Source organism: Petaurus breviceps, unplaced genomic scaffold (genome assembly GCF_028583685.1).
Source record: "Petaurus breviceps papuanus isolate PSGF00001 unplaced genomic scaffold, PetGlider_PUasm1.0 173, whole genome shotgun sequence".
NCBI classification, from domain to species: Eukaryota; Metazoa; Chordata; class Mammalia; order Diprotodontia; family Petauridae; genus Petaurus; species Petaurus breviceps.
In genome coordinates this window covers 26,175-40,218 of record NW_027185759.1, presented here as the reverse complement: position 1 = coordinate 40,218, position 14,044 = coordinate 26,175, and the positions used below count along the sequence as shown (strand labels likewise).

The following is a 14,044-nucleotide window of genomic DNA, read 5'->3' as shown; positions in this document are numbered from 1 at the left end:
GAAAGGAGGGAAGAAGGCAGGGAGGGAGAGAAGTAGGTAGAGAGGGAAGTAGACAGGGAGAAAGGGAGGGAGAGAGGGAGAGAGGGAAGGGAGGCAGGGAGGGAGGGAGAGAAAGAAGGAGGAAAGGAGGCAAGGAGGTAGAGAGGGAGGGAGGGAAGGAGTGAGGGAGGCAGGGAGGGCTGAGGCACATGTTCCAGGCTGGAGGTGGGGGGTGGGGCTATAGTTCCTTTTCCTTGCTTTTCTCAGGAGGGCCCTCCCCTAAGGACATCACTGGGACCACTTGGTGAGACCCCTTTGAGGGGCTCTGTGCACTTGATACTTCCTTTCCCAGTCCAGGAGACTGTGCCCCTCTGGGCTCTTGCCTTCCCCCCCTCCCAAGGCTTTTTAAAGCTCCTTTTCCATTTGATTGAAAGCTTCTTGAGGGCAGGAAGTGGGTTTTTTTTTTTTTATCCCTAGGGCTTAGCACAGTGCCTGTCTGGCATACAGTAGGAGATTAATGAATCTTTATTGACTTATGTGAGATCACATAACTTTGCTTAAGTAAGGAATCCTGCTAGACTGGACCCAAGAATAGGCACAGCCCCCGTGCCTAAGGAGGAGGAAGAGGGGGAGAAAGGTCTAGTCTGTCTCCCCTCCCCACACCCTAGGCTTACGCTCCCTGAAGACAGAAGCTGTTCCCCTTTATCTGCTTGTCAGGAGAACCTGAGCTTCCCCCTCCCCCGCGGGCTGACACCTGGCTAGAAAAGAAACTGGAAGCCCCAAGAATCGGTCACACAATGGAAGATGGCCGTGAGGCTCTGAGAGAGGCTGCAAGTGGAATCAGGACAGTGATTTTCCACCATTGCACCAGAAACCAGCTTTCACGGGCCTAATGCCCTGAGCACCCCCACTGCCTTGTACCAGGTGCAGCCACAATAGCAGAGCAGGATCATAGCTGTGCACACTTAGAGAACACTTTAATCTCTTATGTGTTCTCACAACACTATATGAGTGACATTATTAGTCCCATTTTGCAGATTTGAAAACAGAGGCAGACAGAGGTTAAGTGACTTGCCCAGGGTCATACAACTAGTAAGTCTCAGGGCTAGATTTGAATTGAACTCTTCCTGTCTTCACACTACTACCAACTACAGAACCCCACAACATTCTGGAGCATTCCCAATATCTTACGGTTAGGACTAATCACTGAGTGTTCCCACTGCCCACCCCAGCCCAGCCACCAGGGCATGTAGAGGTACCTCCATTGGCCCCCCAGCCACCAGGGCATGTGGGAGCACCCCCACTGCCCCACCCAGTCACTCACCCAATGCTGGCAAAGCTTTGCTTCTGGAATGTCCTGTCCACACTCCGAGCAGTTAACTTTCTTTCTGGGAGCTTGGAAAAACAAACAATCCCAGCAATGCCACCATCGTGTCTCTTGCAGCCCTATTTGGAGGCTGCTTTAATAGCAGAGTGCTGTACCTCCAACTCCCCAAGGCAGGGTCACCAGATTTCGGTGACTGAGCACTGCTGGGAAGTTCAGAGCAGCATCCAGCTGAGCCTGCCTAGGGGGCCCAGAGAGCAGCACCTGTTCCCTGCCTCCCAGACATCTTTCTGCAAGCACAGCTGGGCCAAAGGGGCAGGGAGCACCCTTCTCCTGGCACCCCCCTCCCAGCCAGTCCAATCAGGCTGGGAATCCATCAGACTCCTGCCACTGGTCTCTTAAGTGCAAGTGGGATGGAGCAAAGGGAAAGACAGTGCCATGTTTCTAACTCAGAACCAGCATAGACTCTGTATGAGCTGTTTGGGGTGCTTGCCAGTGGGGCTTGCCAAAGCAATGCCGAGACCACTGGTCAGTGAGGTGCTAGAAGCCTGGCAGAAGCAGAAGCCAGGGCTGGCCCTGACATAGGGAGTGAGTGAAGAAGGGGCAAAGCAGGAAACCACTATTGCTCCCCCCAAACAAGCTCTGTGACCTTGGGCACTCACCCTTTGGAAAGGAGCACATAGAGTCATAGACTTTCAGAACACAGCAGGGGGGGGGGGGGGGAAGGTTGGGGGGACTGAGAGATGAGGTCACAGAGTTAATCCATGGGACCACCCCCACTTCACAAATTGGGAAACTGAGACCTAGAGCTGGGGTTCAGTAAATGTAGGGACACCCCACCCTAACCCTGAGGTTCCTTCTTCTCCAAAGCACTTGCCCTGGGGCCACTCACCTTTCCTGGTCTTCTTAGGCCTGTCCATGCAGAGGGCTTCATGGCTGACCTGCTGTGCAGGGAGGACAGGCTTCTTGCAGGTGAGGGAGGGCTCTGTCTGGCTGCCACAGCTGGTCTCATGCTCCTCAAGGCAGCTGAGTGGTATAGCCTGCTCACAGAATTCACATCCGATGAGGCGCTCTGGGCACACAGCCTGAGGGGAAGGAAGAAATGTCGGGCCAGTTTTCCTCTCCATCCCCCCAGGAGACAAGGGCTTCAGCAGATTCGAAGTGCTGCAGTCAGCCTAGACAATGTCCCCCAGGGATGCGCATTACTGCCCACTCTCATCTAGTACCTGGGGGACCAGCTGCTGGTCCAGTCACCGAGCAGGCTGAGCAGAGAAGGAATGAGCAGGACCCCAGAGATTCCTGCTGCCTCCCCACCCCATCCTTCCCAGGATAAAGAGCTCTAACCTCATGAGGGCCTAGCAGATACTTCTGCATGCTTTGTCGACACAGACTGCACTGGACCTAAGAGTGGGAAGAGAGATTGAGGTCAGTGAGCCCAGGAAGCTCGGGGGAGGGACTCAGGTAACCAGTTCTTTGGGTCAGGCTGAGAGGGGCCATATTGGAGAAGGGGTGAGGAGGACTGCCCAAAGGGCTGCGCTCTTTAGGGCAGGGAAGGTACAGTAAGGAGAACTCAGCTCTATGTCAACAGATGAGGAAACTGAGGCAGCACATGTTTTGCTCCCGGTTCCTGGGGAAGTTAATCTACTGGGGCTGGATCTCCTGCCCTGGCAGCATAGCTAGTGAGACTGGGGATTGAATGCAAACTTGGCTCTCACACTCTTACTTGCCAGCCCCAGGGCATCCTGTCTATCTACCCCCCAGGGCCATCTTGCTATCAGCCCTGTAAACATGGGCATTCAGTTCACCCAGTTCCCTCTTCTTGGTCTAGGTTCTGTAAGCAAATTGGCATTACCGTTTAATTCAGGCATGTCGCCTGACTTCTCATTACTCCCACCTCAGCAGCCCCAGGTCCCCAAACAAGGACATCTTTCCTTGACCTCTATGTGTCATCCCCATCCAGGGCACTCCTGGAGGGAGCGGCTGTCACAGTCCCTGGCTCATAGACGGCTAGCTCTCTTCATACATGTCTTCATTCATTCATTCGTTCATTCATTCATTCATTCATGATGTGAGGTAGACTTTATATTAGGTTCTGGTCTTCTAGGCTCCAGGCCAGGGCTCTTGGGATCCATCCATTCGTCAGTGAGTGATATGGGGTAGAGCTCGTGTTAAGTTCTGGCCTTGCAGGCACCAGGCCAGGACTCCTGGGATTCATCTCCCCACCTGCTTGTGCCCATTGTCCCGGTGGTCCTTCATCTCGTCCTTCAGGATGACCTCCTTGCATTCTGGACAGATGGCTCGAAACCTCAGACAGTGGGCCTCGTGGAGGAAGAAGAAGGCAGAGGGCACCTTCTTTTCACTAAGTGGGAGAAATTCAGGTTGGCTTCATGTACTCGAACATGAGCCAGCAGCAGGCCGGGGTCAGAGCCTGGTCCGTGATGGCAGCTTAATGAGTGGCTGGAGAATGATGCAGGCTGGTATTTCCTGCATGTGCAGGACCAAGGCTGCCCTTTGGAGTGGACAAGCCTCTGGCTGGCACATCTTGCAGCCCCCATCTGGCCCAGACCCCATGCCAGACATGACCTCTTCTCCCTTGCCACCCCATTGGCGCCAGCACCAGCCCTCCCTGCCCCCATTCTGGGAGGCACAGTACCAGTGGGGAGGGCCCTTCTAGTGCCTTACCACACTCTTTCCAGACCTCTCAACTCCTTTATTCCCCATTCACAGCCATGCCTGAGACTCCCCTCTCATGACTGACTCTTGGAGATCCCCCACAACTGGACCCTCCTGTGTCTCCCCCCTTCTTCCCCTCCTCTGTAAGCTGCTCCCCATCAGGACTTCATGTCTCATCCCACTTACATAGCCTTAACCCTTTGGTTAGCTATTTCCATGATGCCCACTTTGGTCTCTGATTCCCAGCCCCTTCGAACTTTCACTGTCTGCCATGCCCACCCCAACCTGGCCCACACACCCACCTTTTTGTCTCCTCTCCCAAGCTCTTGTGCTGAAACCTGAATTTTGTTAAGGTCCCCATGACCTCCCCAGTTAGTGCAGTATGTGGCCAGCCCAGGGTAAGGAGCTTAGAGTGTGGGAGAGAGCTGAGAGTCCACTCAGGAGAACTGCCTCCTAATATTTAAGGCGAACTCTGAACCTCTTCATTAAGGGAGGAGAAGGTAGCTGTGTGAATGAGGCATCCTGACGTGGCCTGGACAACTTTGAGATATTTATATGCCAAGGAGTGAACCCTAAGGTAGTGGTGGTCAAACTTGGCCGGCCCCTTAAACCCTGCCCGTGGAGTCCTCCCTCCTCCAACGTCTGTGCTCTGCTCCCTCCCCAGCTCTTTCCTGTACTGGCTGTCTCCCAAGTCACTATTCCCATAGTGTCTACTTCTCTGCTCTGTGCCTTATTAGAACATGATTGCGCATTATGCCTCACTGGTTGCCCTGTGGTCTTTCCCACAAATATCCAAAGAACCAGGCTTGTTCACCCTGACCCAACTGGAGGAGACCCCAAGGAGGATCTTAATTTATCAGGAGCCACACCTGCGGTGGGTGAGCCTGGTGCCCTGAGCCCACTGGGGAAAGCAAGGGCTGCCAAAGGATTCTCATGTCCCTTGGGAGACTGGCCACTCCTCAGGGCTGCTCAGTAGGGGCCTCGGCATGAGGGGCCTCAGCAGGAGGGGCTGGGCTTCATCTTCCCCAAGATGAATTTGATCTGCCCTTTCCCTCCCTTCTGCTTTATCGCCATATGCAGGAGGTGGCATAGTTCCTTACTAAGTAATTTCTCTGATATTTTGAATTTTGATAACTGACTATTTGCGTTTCAGAAAACAATCATTTGCTTGGGAAAGTAAATTTCTCTTTCTCTGAGTTTTGCTAGAGTACTAAGGGCGGAGGCTCCTTTCCCAGTTCAGATGCAGCTAAAAGACTTTATGTAGCTCATGAAGGTTTGCAGACCAATTTGCTCCTTACCAATAGAACTTCATTTTATGTTCACAGCCCCTAGGTAAGGTGTGGCCACTCTCCTCTCCCTGGGCCAAGCTTTTAGGGAGGACAGGCCCGGTAAAAGCTGAGTTTTCATGATCGCCCCCTCCCCAGCTCCCTTTTCAGCCTGGGGTCCAGGGGAAGAGAGGCTAGGTGGACCTTAGGGGGCTCTGCCAGGCCGCAGCTCCCGTGGCCTCCCAGCTCCTTCTCTCCCGGTTCAGTGGCCAGGCCCCCTTCATCGAAGTGTGCTAGAATCTCCTCCCTAGCCCATCTCGTGGGAGCACAGGGTAAGGAGGCTGCCTTCCCCCCAGCATCCCCCAGTGCTCCCTCCTGGCCAGCGACTCCGCCGGGGAGGGGGCTAAAGGCACGGACTCTAACTCTTACCAGTTTGTGCAGAATTGGAGGTCATCTTCCATGGCTTTTGTGAGACCCAGTGCGTTGCAGTTTCCTTTAACGTTCTAACTAGGAAATGAAACTGAAAGTGGCGCTGTCCAACCTCCTGGGGGCGGGAGGAAGAAAATTCATGTCTGCCCCACTGGAATCTCCTTAGAATAAACCTTTGGATGGATGCGTGCGGGAAGAGGCAGAGGGGGCGGGCATTTCTGACGACAGTCTGAGGTCTGGAGCCCAGGAGTGGGGCAGATCCCAAAGCAGCCCTTCAAGGGGCCTGGCACACCTGCCATGACAGGTGAGGGCTCCCCTTGGCTTTGAGATTCCCATGGACACTTCCACAACTTGGTACTCCTCTGCCCAGAGAGAAAAAAAGACTAGACAGAGAGGGGCTCAGAGCTGGAGATCTTGGGGAATGGCCGTCAGAGGGGCCTAGTGATGGGGTACCTGGGGTCTAGGTCAATTTGTGAAACCAACTTGTGAAACCAGTCTGTGAAATTGTAACTGCAATTTGTATTGTCAAATTGTTATCTGTAAAATTCCTTTCCCAACCTCCGACTCTGCCCCTTCCCCCTATCCGCACCAGGCCTAGGCAACCCCTTGGGACTCCTTTGTTCTTACTTAATCCCTCATGTCTCCTCTGGTCTGGCCCAAATCCTCCTGTCTCCTCCCGTCTGGCCCAAATCTTATCTAAACTATCTATGCATTGAGGTCCCATCCCTCCGGTTAGCCCTGACAATGGCAGCCTTACCCTTTAAAAGTAAAAGCATGTGCCCCTCTTACTCGCAGGTCCCCTAAAGGACTCTTGCCCGCTGTAATGGCGTAATAATAAACTTTCTCAACTCTAACTCCAAGCAAAGCTGAGCTGAATTCTTTCCAGACGCCCTGTAGAACCTATCGGGATCCCGTTCCCCCCATCACTAGGAAAGGGAAGAGGGTAACAAGGGAATATTTAAGTCCCTTCCCAATCAGCCCCACCCCCTTCTCAAACTTAATACGTGTCATACATTTAAGGGCCCCCCCAGGACTTCACCTCATCATCCCCTACTCCAATCTCCTAGATTCTGTTATTTTCAGAAATTTTTGATTCTACCGGATGAAATTCCCACCTCCTCAGCACCCCAAGCCCCTGGGGACCCTCTACTATGCTGGCTGAAGACAGTGGGGTTTCTCCTCCCACATCCCTCATTATGTAAGGAGGGCCCCCCACCCTGTAGATTTCCTGATCCCCAGAAACTCAGATTTAGGCGATGAACTTAACTCCATAACACACGTCTCCTCAGATCATTCCCCATTCTGGTGGAGAGACTTTCTGTCTGACCCCGGAGCTGGGTAACCCATCCCTCCCCACACCCTTTTTAGCTTCTTTTTATATGTAACTTCTCCCAGCAGACTGAGAGCTTTTTGAGGCCAGAGACTGTCTTAGGACTTTCTCTGCATTCCCCCTGCTTGGTTCTTGGCACACAGTAGGCTCGTAACAGACATTTATTGACTGATATTTCCCTCCAGCATTCTCCCTGCCCCTCTCTGAGTCCCAATTTCCTCCTCAGTAAAAATGAGGAGGATCCTTGAGAACCTCTGAGGTCCCTCAGTTTCCCTCTTTGTCTCTGTTCTCCCCTCCCCTACCACTCCCACTGTTGGGGCAAGATGGGTCCTGTCTAACCTCCCCACCCTGGGGGGCCTAGACCAGTCTGTGCCAGAGGATGTTGGGCCTTGGGTGGTGGAGGGTGAGGGGACTGATCCTAGTGAGCAGACTCAGTCACCCTGTCTCCTGAAATCGCTCCTGTACACTTGTATGGACTAGCTCTGTCAATGTTGTATCACAAGGAGGAGGGCCGGCTCTTTCCAGGCAGAGGCTGTTGGGGGTCACCTGTGTCTGGCACACCCTAAGTCGGTGCTTAATAAATGCTTAATGGATTGAATCAAATTGTACAGGTAGACATCTCCTGAAATTTCATCTGTTGAGTATAAATTGGTTTGTGGAGTGGAACCAGAAAAAAAGGGGTTAGTGCCCTTTTGGACAAGTCAAAGAACAGCAGAATTAATAGTAGACCTGGGTCCTGGGAAGTGGCAGCCACCCATGTCTGCCTTGGGGCTGAAGTGGGGAGGTGGGATAGGGGAAATGAGGGTGGGGTGGGTGGGAGGGGGTAAAGGGTGCTTTCATTCATGTGGCCTAAGAGGAGAGGCCCCACTGTGTCTGAGAGGGGAGAGGGAAACAGGGACAGAGACAAAGGTGCAGAGAAACACAGAGACAGAGACCAAGAAAAGTGGCATTCCCTGGGGGAGGAGCATGAGGGGCTTGGATTTGTCTCTTGTCTCCTGGACAGAATAAGGGAGATCTTAGGCAGTGCCAGGATCTTGGAAGGAAGGTACTCCATCACCAAGGGACTGAACCATGATCCTGGGGAGTAAAAGATTGGGATTGTGTTCTCTGTCACAGCTGCCCTGAGTTATTCAGTCAACGCCTTTTTGAGTGGAGGAGGGGCCAATCTCTAACAGAGCATTTCTATAACACCCCTGTGTGCCAGGCACGGTGTGCTAAGCACCTTTTACAAGAATGCACTCATTTGAGCCTCACAACAGCCCTGAGAGGGATGTGCTGTTATCATCCCCATTGTACAGTTGAGACAACTGAGGCCATTTGAGGAGAGGTGACTCACACAGGGTTTAGGAAGTGTCCGAGGCCAGATTGGCTTCTTGGCCAGGCACTGCCTCCCCAACCTGCCCAGTGGAGCTCCAGAATTTTGGTGGGGGAAACTCTGAGGTCAAAGTGTGACTGACTGGAATGCTGGGGCATTTCCCCTCCAGCAGCTCCTATTTTTTCCCTTCTGGAGGGAATCTAAGGTAAGGGAAGGGCTGCATGACAGGAAAAGAACTGGATTAACTGTTAATGGGATATTCTGTATTCTTTATTATGTGTTTTCTGTGTTCTACTCCATGGAGTGACATGAAGACTGCCCTATCCCTGAAGACCATTGTTATCATGAGTGCTTATCATGCGGACTCTTTTATGTAAACCTCTGTAGACCTAAACACAAGCAGTATTTGCATTATATTCTGAAGTCTGGGTGGGGGCAAAATAAGTCAAAGAAATATGATGAAGGAGGAGAAGGGGCTAAGATCGAACCTTTCCTGTGGGAGGGGAAGGCATCCTGGGCCATTGGTGTAATGGAAATGCAAATTTAAAGATCTTCCCTGCCCCTAGGCTAAAGTGCACCTGGAGCCTGGGGTGGGAGGCTTGTTTTTCAGTAGATACTTCTTGATTGGCCAGTGGGTCAATAAGGTTGTTACATTCTCTGAACCAAGAGAAGGCTATATAAGCCCTGATGTGAGGCTTTGTTTTGGGGCTCACTTTGAGAAGTGTTCTGTGATTTGATCTGAGTTCTAGGAAGCCGTTGTTGAGAGTCCCCTGGCTTTGAAACCCAGATTTTGATTTGATATGGATGTAATGGTTGGACAGTTTGGAAATCTGTCTACTTGATCTGTTTCTGTCTTGATAATTCTGTCTGTATATTCTGAAGTTCAGGGTGCTGACCTTTTTCCCCTGAACAAGGTAAACGATACATATCTGACTGATTAAAGTAAGCTTGTTAACCCATTTTGAGTTGCTTTCCTTTCTCAAAGCATATCCAAGAACCTGTGGTGGCAGCAAACCCTGAGGATGCTTGGGGTGCTTGCTGCTACAATTGGTTACACTTGAATAAGACTTTTTGTTTCCAGGCTAAACATGTCTCATTTCCTAAAACCAAAACACAAAGTCAGCAAGCATTATTAGATGCTTATCACAGGCCCTAAGTGCTGGGAATCCAAACACATGCAAAAAGAAAACCAGTCCCTGTCCCCGACAGCACATAAAGGGGGTAGAGTCTAGAGTGGAATCTGGGGAGAAGTAAAGACCTGACTGGCCTGGGCATTAGGCTCCTTACAGGCTCCATCCAGCATACTCTCCGGACCTTCCAGCATCCCAGGGGCCTTCCTCTGGACACTTTTGACAAGGCTCTTCCTAGAAGCAGGACTCAGAATGGACCTCAAGGCTTGAAATGTGGCCTAAGGCAGAAGGCAGAGGACAGCCACCTCCCTGAAAGACCATTGGCTTCCTGGGCTCTGAGGTCACCCTGCCAGGACTTTCAACTCTTTTCAAGATTCTCTCAACCATGTCTCCCTCCCCCAGTTTGGACACTTGAATCCAAACAGAAGGGTTAGAGCACCCCCATTAAGTATCACCTTCTCAGCATCAGTCTAGTGTTTGACCCTGTAGGCAACCTTAGGACCCAATTCTATTCCTAAGTCTGTCAGCTATTCCAATGGCTTTTATCAAATGAGAGAATATTTGTAACATTGAGAGTAGCTATTGAGATAGCTGACAAACTATATAAATAAAACGGGAGGCCGCCATAATCCACAAAGCAGTGGACCTGAAGTTGGGAAGACCTGAGTTCAAATCCAGTCTTAGGCACATCCTAGTTCTGTGACCCTGGGCAAATCACTTCGCCCTGTTTGCCTCAGTTTCCTCATCTGTTAAATGAGTTGGAGAAGGAAATGGCAAACCAGTCCAGTATCCTTGCCAAGAAAACCTCACATGAGGTCCCAGAGAGTTGGACACAGTTGAACAAGACAATTAGCATTTGTTAAGCTCCAGCTAGGCCTTATTAGATAGGATAGAGAGAAGGTAGTGATTTCCTTGGACCTATTCAAAGTCTCATGGGTTTTTTTTTGTAATCATACAGGGATGGGGGTAAGGGGCATACTGAGGGAAATATTCAGTACATTCAGCGTCACACAGAAAGAGAAAGTAATAGAATAATAGCAAATAGAGCAGACAAAGGAGGCAGTTATACTTTTGACAAGTCTAGGGCACTGGGCAAGGCTCTGACCATGTTCTCCTGCCCCCCAAGGTTGAGCTTTCCCTGGGGAGGCAGAGGATTGACAAGGGAGAGGGCAGCAAAGGGGCCCTGCAGGAGCTGCCACAGTTTAGTGCAGGCTCTGGGGACTGGCCCTGGCTCGACAGCCTCAGGGCAGAGCATTTCACTAAGCCCTTTGAGATCCGTGCCAAGCCTCCAGGAGGGGTAGTTCTTCCTCCCCCACTGAGATCAGCATCTGAGGGGAGCCTGGGGAAGAACCTTGAAACCCACTGCAGACCATTCTGAATGCCCAGTATCCCCTTGCTTAGCCTGAGAGACTGGGGGGGGGCCTGCGGTGGGGGCCTGCCGGGGGGGGTCTCCTGGGGAGGGCGGCCGGGGGGGGGCCCCTCCCTGGACAGTGTACCCTCCATCCCCTCTCCTGGACCCAGGCCTGGGCTCCTCCTTTCTCATGGCCCAACAGCTTTCTCCACTCAAGAAGCAACTGGTATGTTTGCCGGGCAGAAAACCATCAGAAGTGATGCAGGGCAAGAGGCAGAAGAGGAGGAGAGAGGAGAGGAGGGGAAATGAAGAGAGAAATAGGAGCAGAGGAATAAGAGGAGGGGGAGGGGAAGAAGAAAGAACAGGGAAGGAAGGAGACAAGGTCAGGAGGAGGAGAGGGAGGTGAAAAGAGGGAGGGGGAAGGAGGGAAAAGGGAGGGAGAAGAGGAATTTCCCCTTAAGGAGAATGAGAGGGGTGGGGGGAATCCAAATCTAGGCTCTGAGGTGGCATTACCAAGCCTTCCAGGCAGGCTTTTCATGAGATTGCTTCATCCTTCTGCCTCCCTGGCATGTCCACCAAAAGGAGCGTTTCTAAAGTCAGAGTTGTGGGGAAAGAGGTGTGCACATAGACCTGTGCACATGTGCATGTTTATGCTGGGATGTGCGTGGGCAAATGAGTTATGCAGACACGTGCAACTCTGCGGGCATGTACATGGTTTTTTCTGCGTCAGTCAGTCAATGAACATTTATTACGCACCTACTGTGTGCCTGGAGCTGGAGGACATAGAGAAAGGTAAAAGCCAGTCCCTGCCCTCGAGAAGCTTCTGCTCTAATGGTGGGGAAGGTTGGGCAGGGCAGTATACAGTGGAAGCCATTGTTAGAGGGTAGGCCCCAGCCCATGTAGGGCTCTGGGTCAGACTCTTCCCATACTGACTCTCTTAGCAATACTGAAGTGCTGCCGAGAGAGTCTCGAAGCCCAGTTGGCCACAGCTCAGGACTAGGGCTGCAGCCGGATGCGCCTGTGCCCACTCCCACTCTGTTGGCAGGCAGAGGACAAGGAGCTTTTCATTCAAGCTATGGGAAAGCTCAGCATTCTGAGCTAGAGGGAAGGAGGGGGAAGAGAAGCAGAGGCCTAGGAGCCCTTGGCAGTCCCCAGTCCTTGGCTCTTTTCCCTGTGGAAGACTAGGAGCTTTCATGCCCCCAGGATAATTTTCACAGTCATGGTCAGGGGCCCCGTCCCACATCCTCATCCAACCTGAGCTTCCAATCCTTTCACCTAGACCTTGTCAGAGGTGGGAAACAGCCTCCCTCCAAGTGTCGAGGAAATGAATGGATCTGGGGGCTCTGAGCCTGTGGGAAAGTGCCCATTTGTTTGCAGCCTGTTACTTAATGATGTGAAGGAAAAAAAACATTGCAGGCTCAGATTTTTTTTGTTCTCTTTTGCCCTTGAAAATGATAATGACCTATCTAAACTTCAAAGAATTTGTTCAGGGGACTCAGAAAATCCCAGAACCCTTGCTAGAATCTCAGCATTGGAAGGGACCTCAGAAATTGCTTGAATACCACCAGTGATGCAGAACTCACTATCTCCCCAAATAACTCATTCCATGTTGGGACAGCTCTAAATCTTAGAAAGGTCTTGGTGACTTCCATAGGTAAAGCACTTTGTAAACCTCAGAGCGTTAAAAAAAAATGTACGTGGTCATTGTTCTACCTGCTATTCTTAGTGTGGTCCAGTGGATCCACAGAGCTGCTCTAAGATTCCCTGGAGATCACTTCCAACAGTGGTTCACACATGGCAGTTCTGTAAGTATGATGTGCAATTTGTCAATGGAAGGCAACCAAGAAGTGGTGTTGCCTTCCCAGTTCCCTGACAAGGCTGCATCCAGGGGGCAAAATATGCCATGGTCTGTGACAGCTATCTGTGGAGCAGGAAGCGGTGTCCTGGACACAGCCCCCTCTACCATGCTAGCAGTGGTGATAGGGAGGAATACCACCAAAAGGCAGTTATGAGCAGAGAGTGAACAGCTTGGAGACCAGAAACAGGAAAAATACAAGGCCACTCAGCCAAGGATGGGCCACAAAGCCCACAAAGAAGTCAGGCATTGACCTCTGACCCTCTTGGGTAAAGCTCCAAAGCCTGGATCTTCCAGTGGGGTTCAGCACAAGGACATACAGGTCTTTGCTTGAGCAGTGTGAGATGACAGAATGTATTCTAGAGAGGATACACAAGTGAAATTGACTAGAGAAGTGGCAGAGTTGAAATGGACAAGAGATGATACACAAGTGAAATTGACTAGAGAAGTGGCAGAGTTGAAATGGACAAGAGATGATACACAAGTGAAATTGACTAGAGAAGTGGCAGAGTTGAAATGGACAAGAGATGATAGACAAGTGAAATTGACTTGTCCAGGATTACACAGCTACTAAGTGTCTAAGGGCTGGATTTGAACTCAGGATGATGAGTCTTCCTGATTCTAGGTAGGCATTCTATCTACTGCACTACCCTTGAGAGTTATTTTAAAAACATATTTGAATCATCCAAGATCCACTTTTTCATCCACTCATCCCCAACTGAGAGCACATACACACAAAACCCCACCAAACTCCATTACAAACACAGAGCCAGGGGTGGCTAGGTGATGCAGTGAATAGAGCACCGGCCCTGAAATCAGGAGGACCTGGGTTTGGATCCAGCCTCAGACACTTCACACACACACACACACAAATTCTAGATTTTGGCTATGATAGTTCTGGTAGTTTTCAGTTTGGGATTTCTTTCAGGAGGTGACTGATAGGTTCTATTTCTACTTTGCCTTCTAGCTCTAAGAGATCTAGACAGTTTTCTTTTAACATGTTATGGAAATACAGTGTTTAGGCTCTTTTTTCAGTCATTGTGTTGAGATAGTCAAATGATTCCTTAAAAAATTTTTTTCTCCCAGTTACACATAAAGACAATTTTTAACCTTCATTTTAAAATATTTTTGAGTTCTAAATTTTCTCTTTCACTATCCCTGAGATGGTAAGCAATTTTATACAGGTTATAATCTTCAGTCATGTAAAACATTACCATATTAGTCATGTTGTGAAAGAAGACACAGAACCAAGGGGAAAAAAACATAAAAAAATACAGAAAGTGAAGAGTAATATACTTCAATCTGGATTCAGATTCCATCAGTTCTTCCTCTGGAGGTGGGTCCTTTGGGGTTGTCTGGGTCCTTGTATTGCTGGGAAGAGCTAAGTCATTCA

At 50.6% G+C, this 14,044-nt stretch overlaps 1 protein-coding gene across 4 annotated transcripts in view; it reads right to left on the bottom strand.

Moving 5' to 3' along the window:
* XAF1 (XIAP associated factor 1) overlaps positions 1–5,785 on the bottom strand; it is a 7,624-nt gene extending 1,839 nt beyond the window's left edge. For 2 of the 4 annotated variants that reach the window (XM_069083229.1, XM_069083228.1), the window contains exons 1-5: positions 5,671–5,785; positions 3,527–3,662; positions 2,648–2,704; positions 2,196–2,388; positions 1,304–1,374 (exon numbers count right to left, since the gene is read on the bottom strand). In XM_069083229.1, the coding sequence (XP_068939330.1) occupies positions 1,304–1,374; positions 2,196–2,388; positions 2,648–2,704; positions 3,527–3,662; positions 5,671–5,702 (489 nt within the window). In that variant the 5' untranslated portion in view covers positions 5,703–5,785. The remainder of the gene's footprint in view (positions 1–1,303; positions 1,375–2,195; positions 2,389–2,647; positions 2,705–3,526; positions 3,663–5,670) is intronic. The other 2 variants (XM_069083230.1, XM_069083231.1) reach the window with 2 other exon arrangements.
* Positions 5,786–14,044: the final 8,259 nt, after the last annotated feature.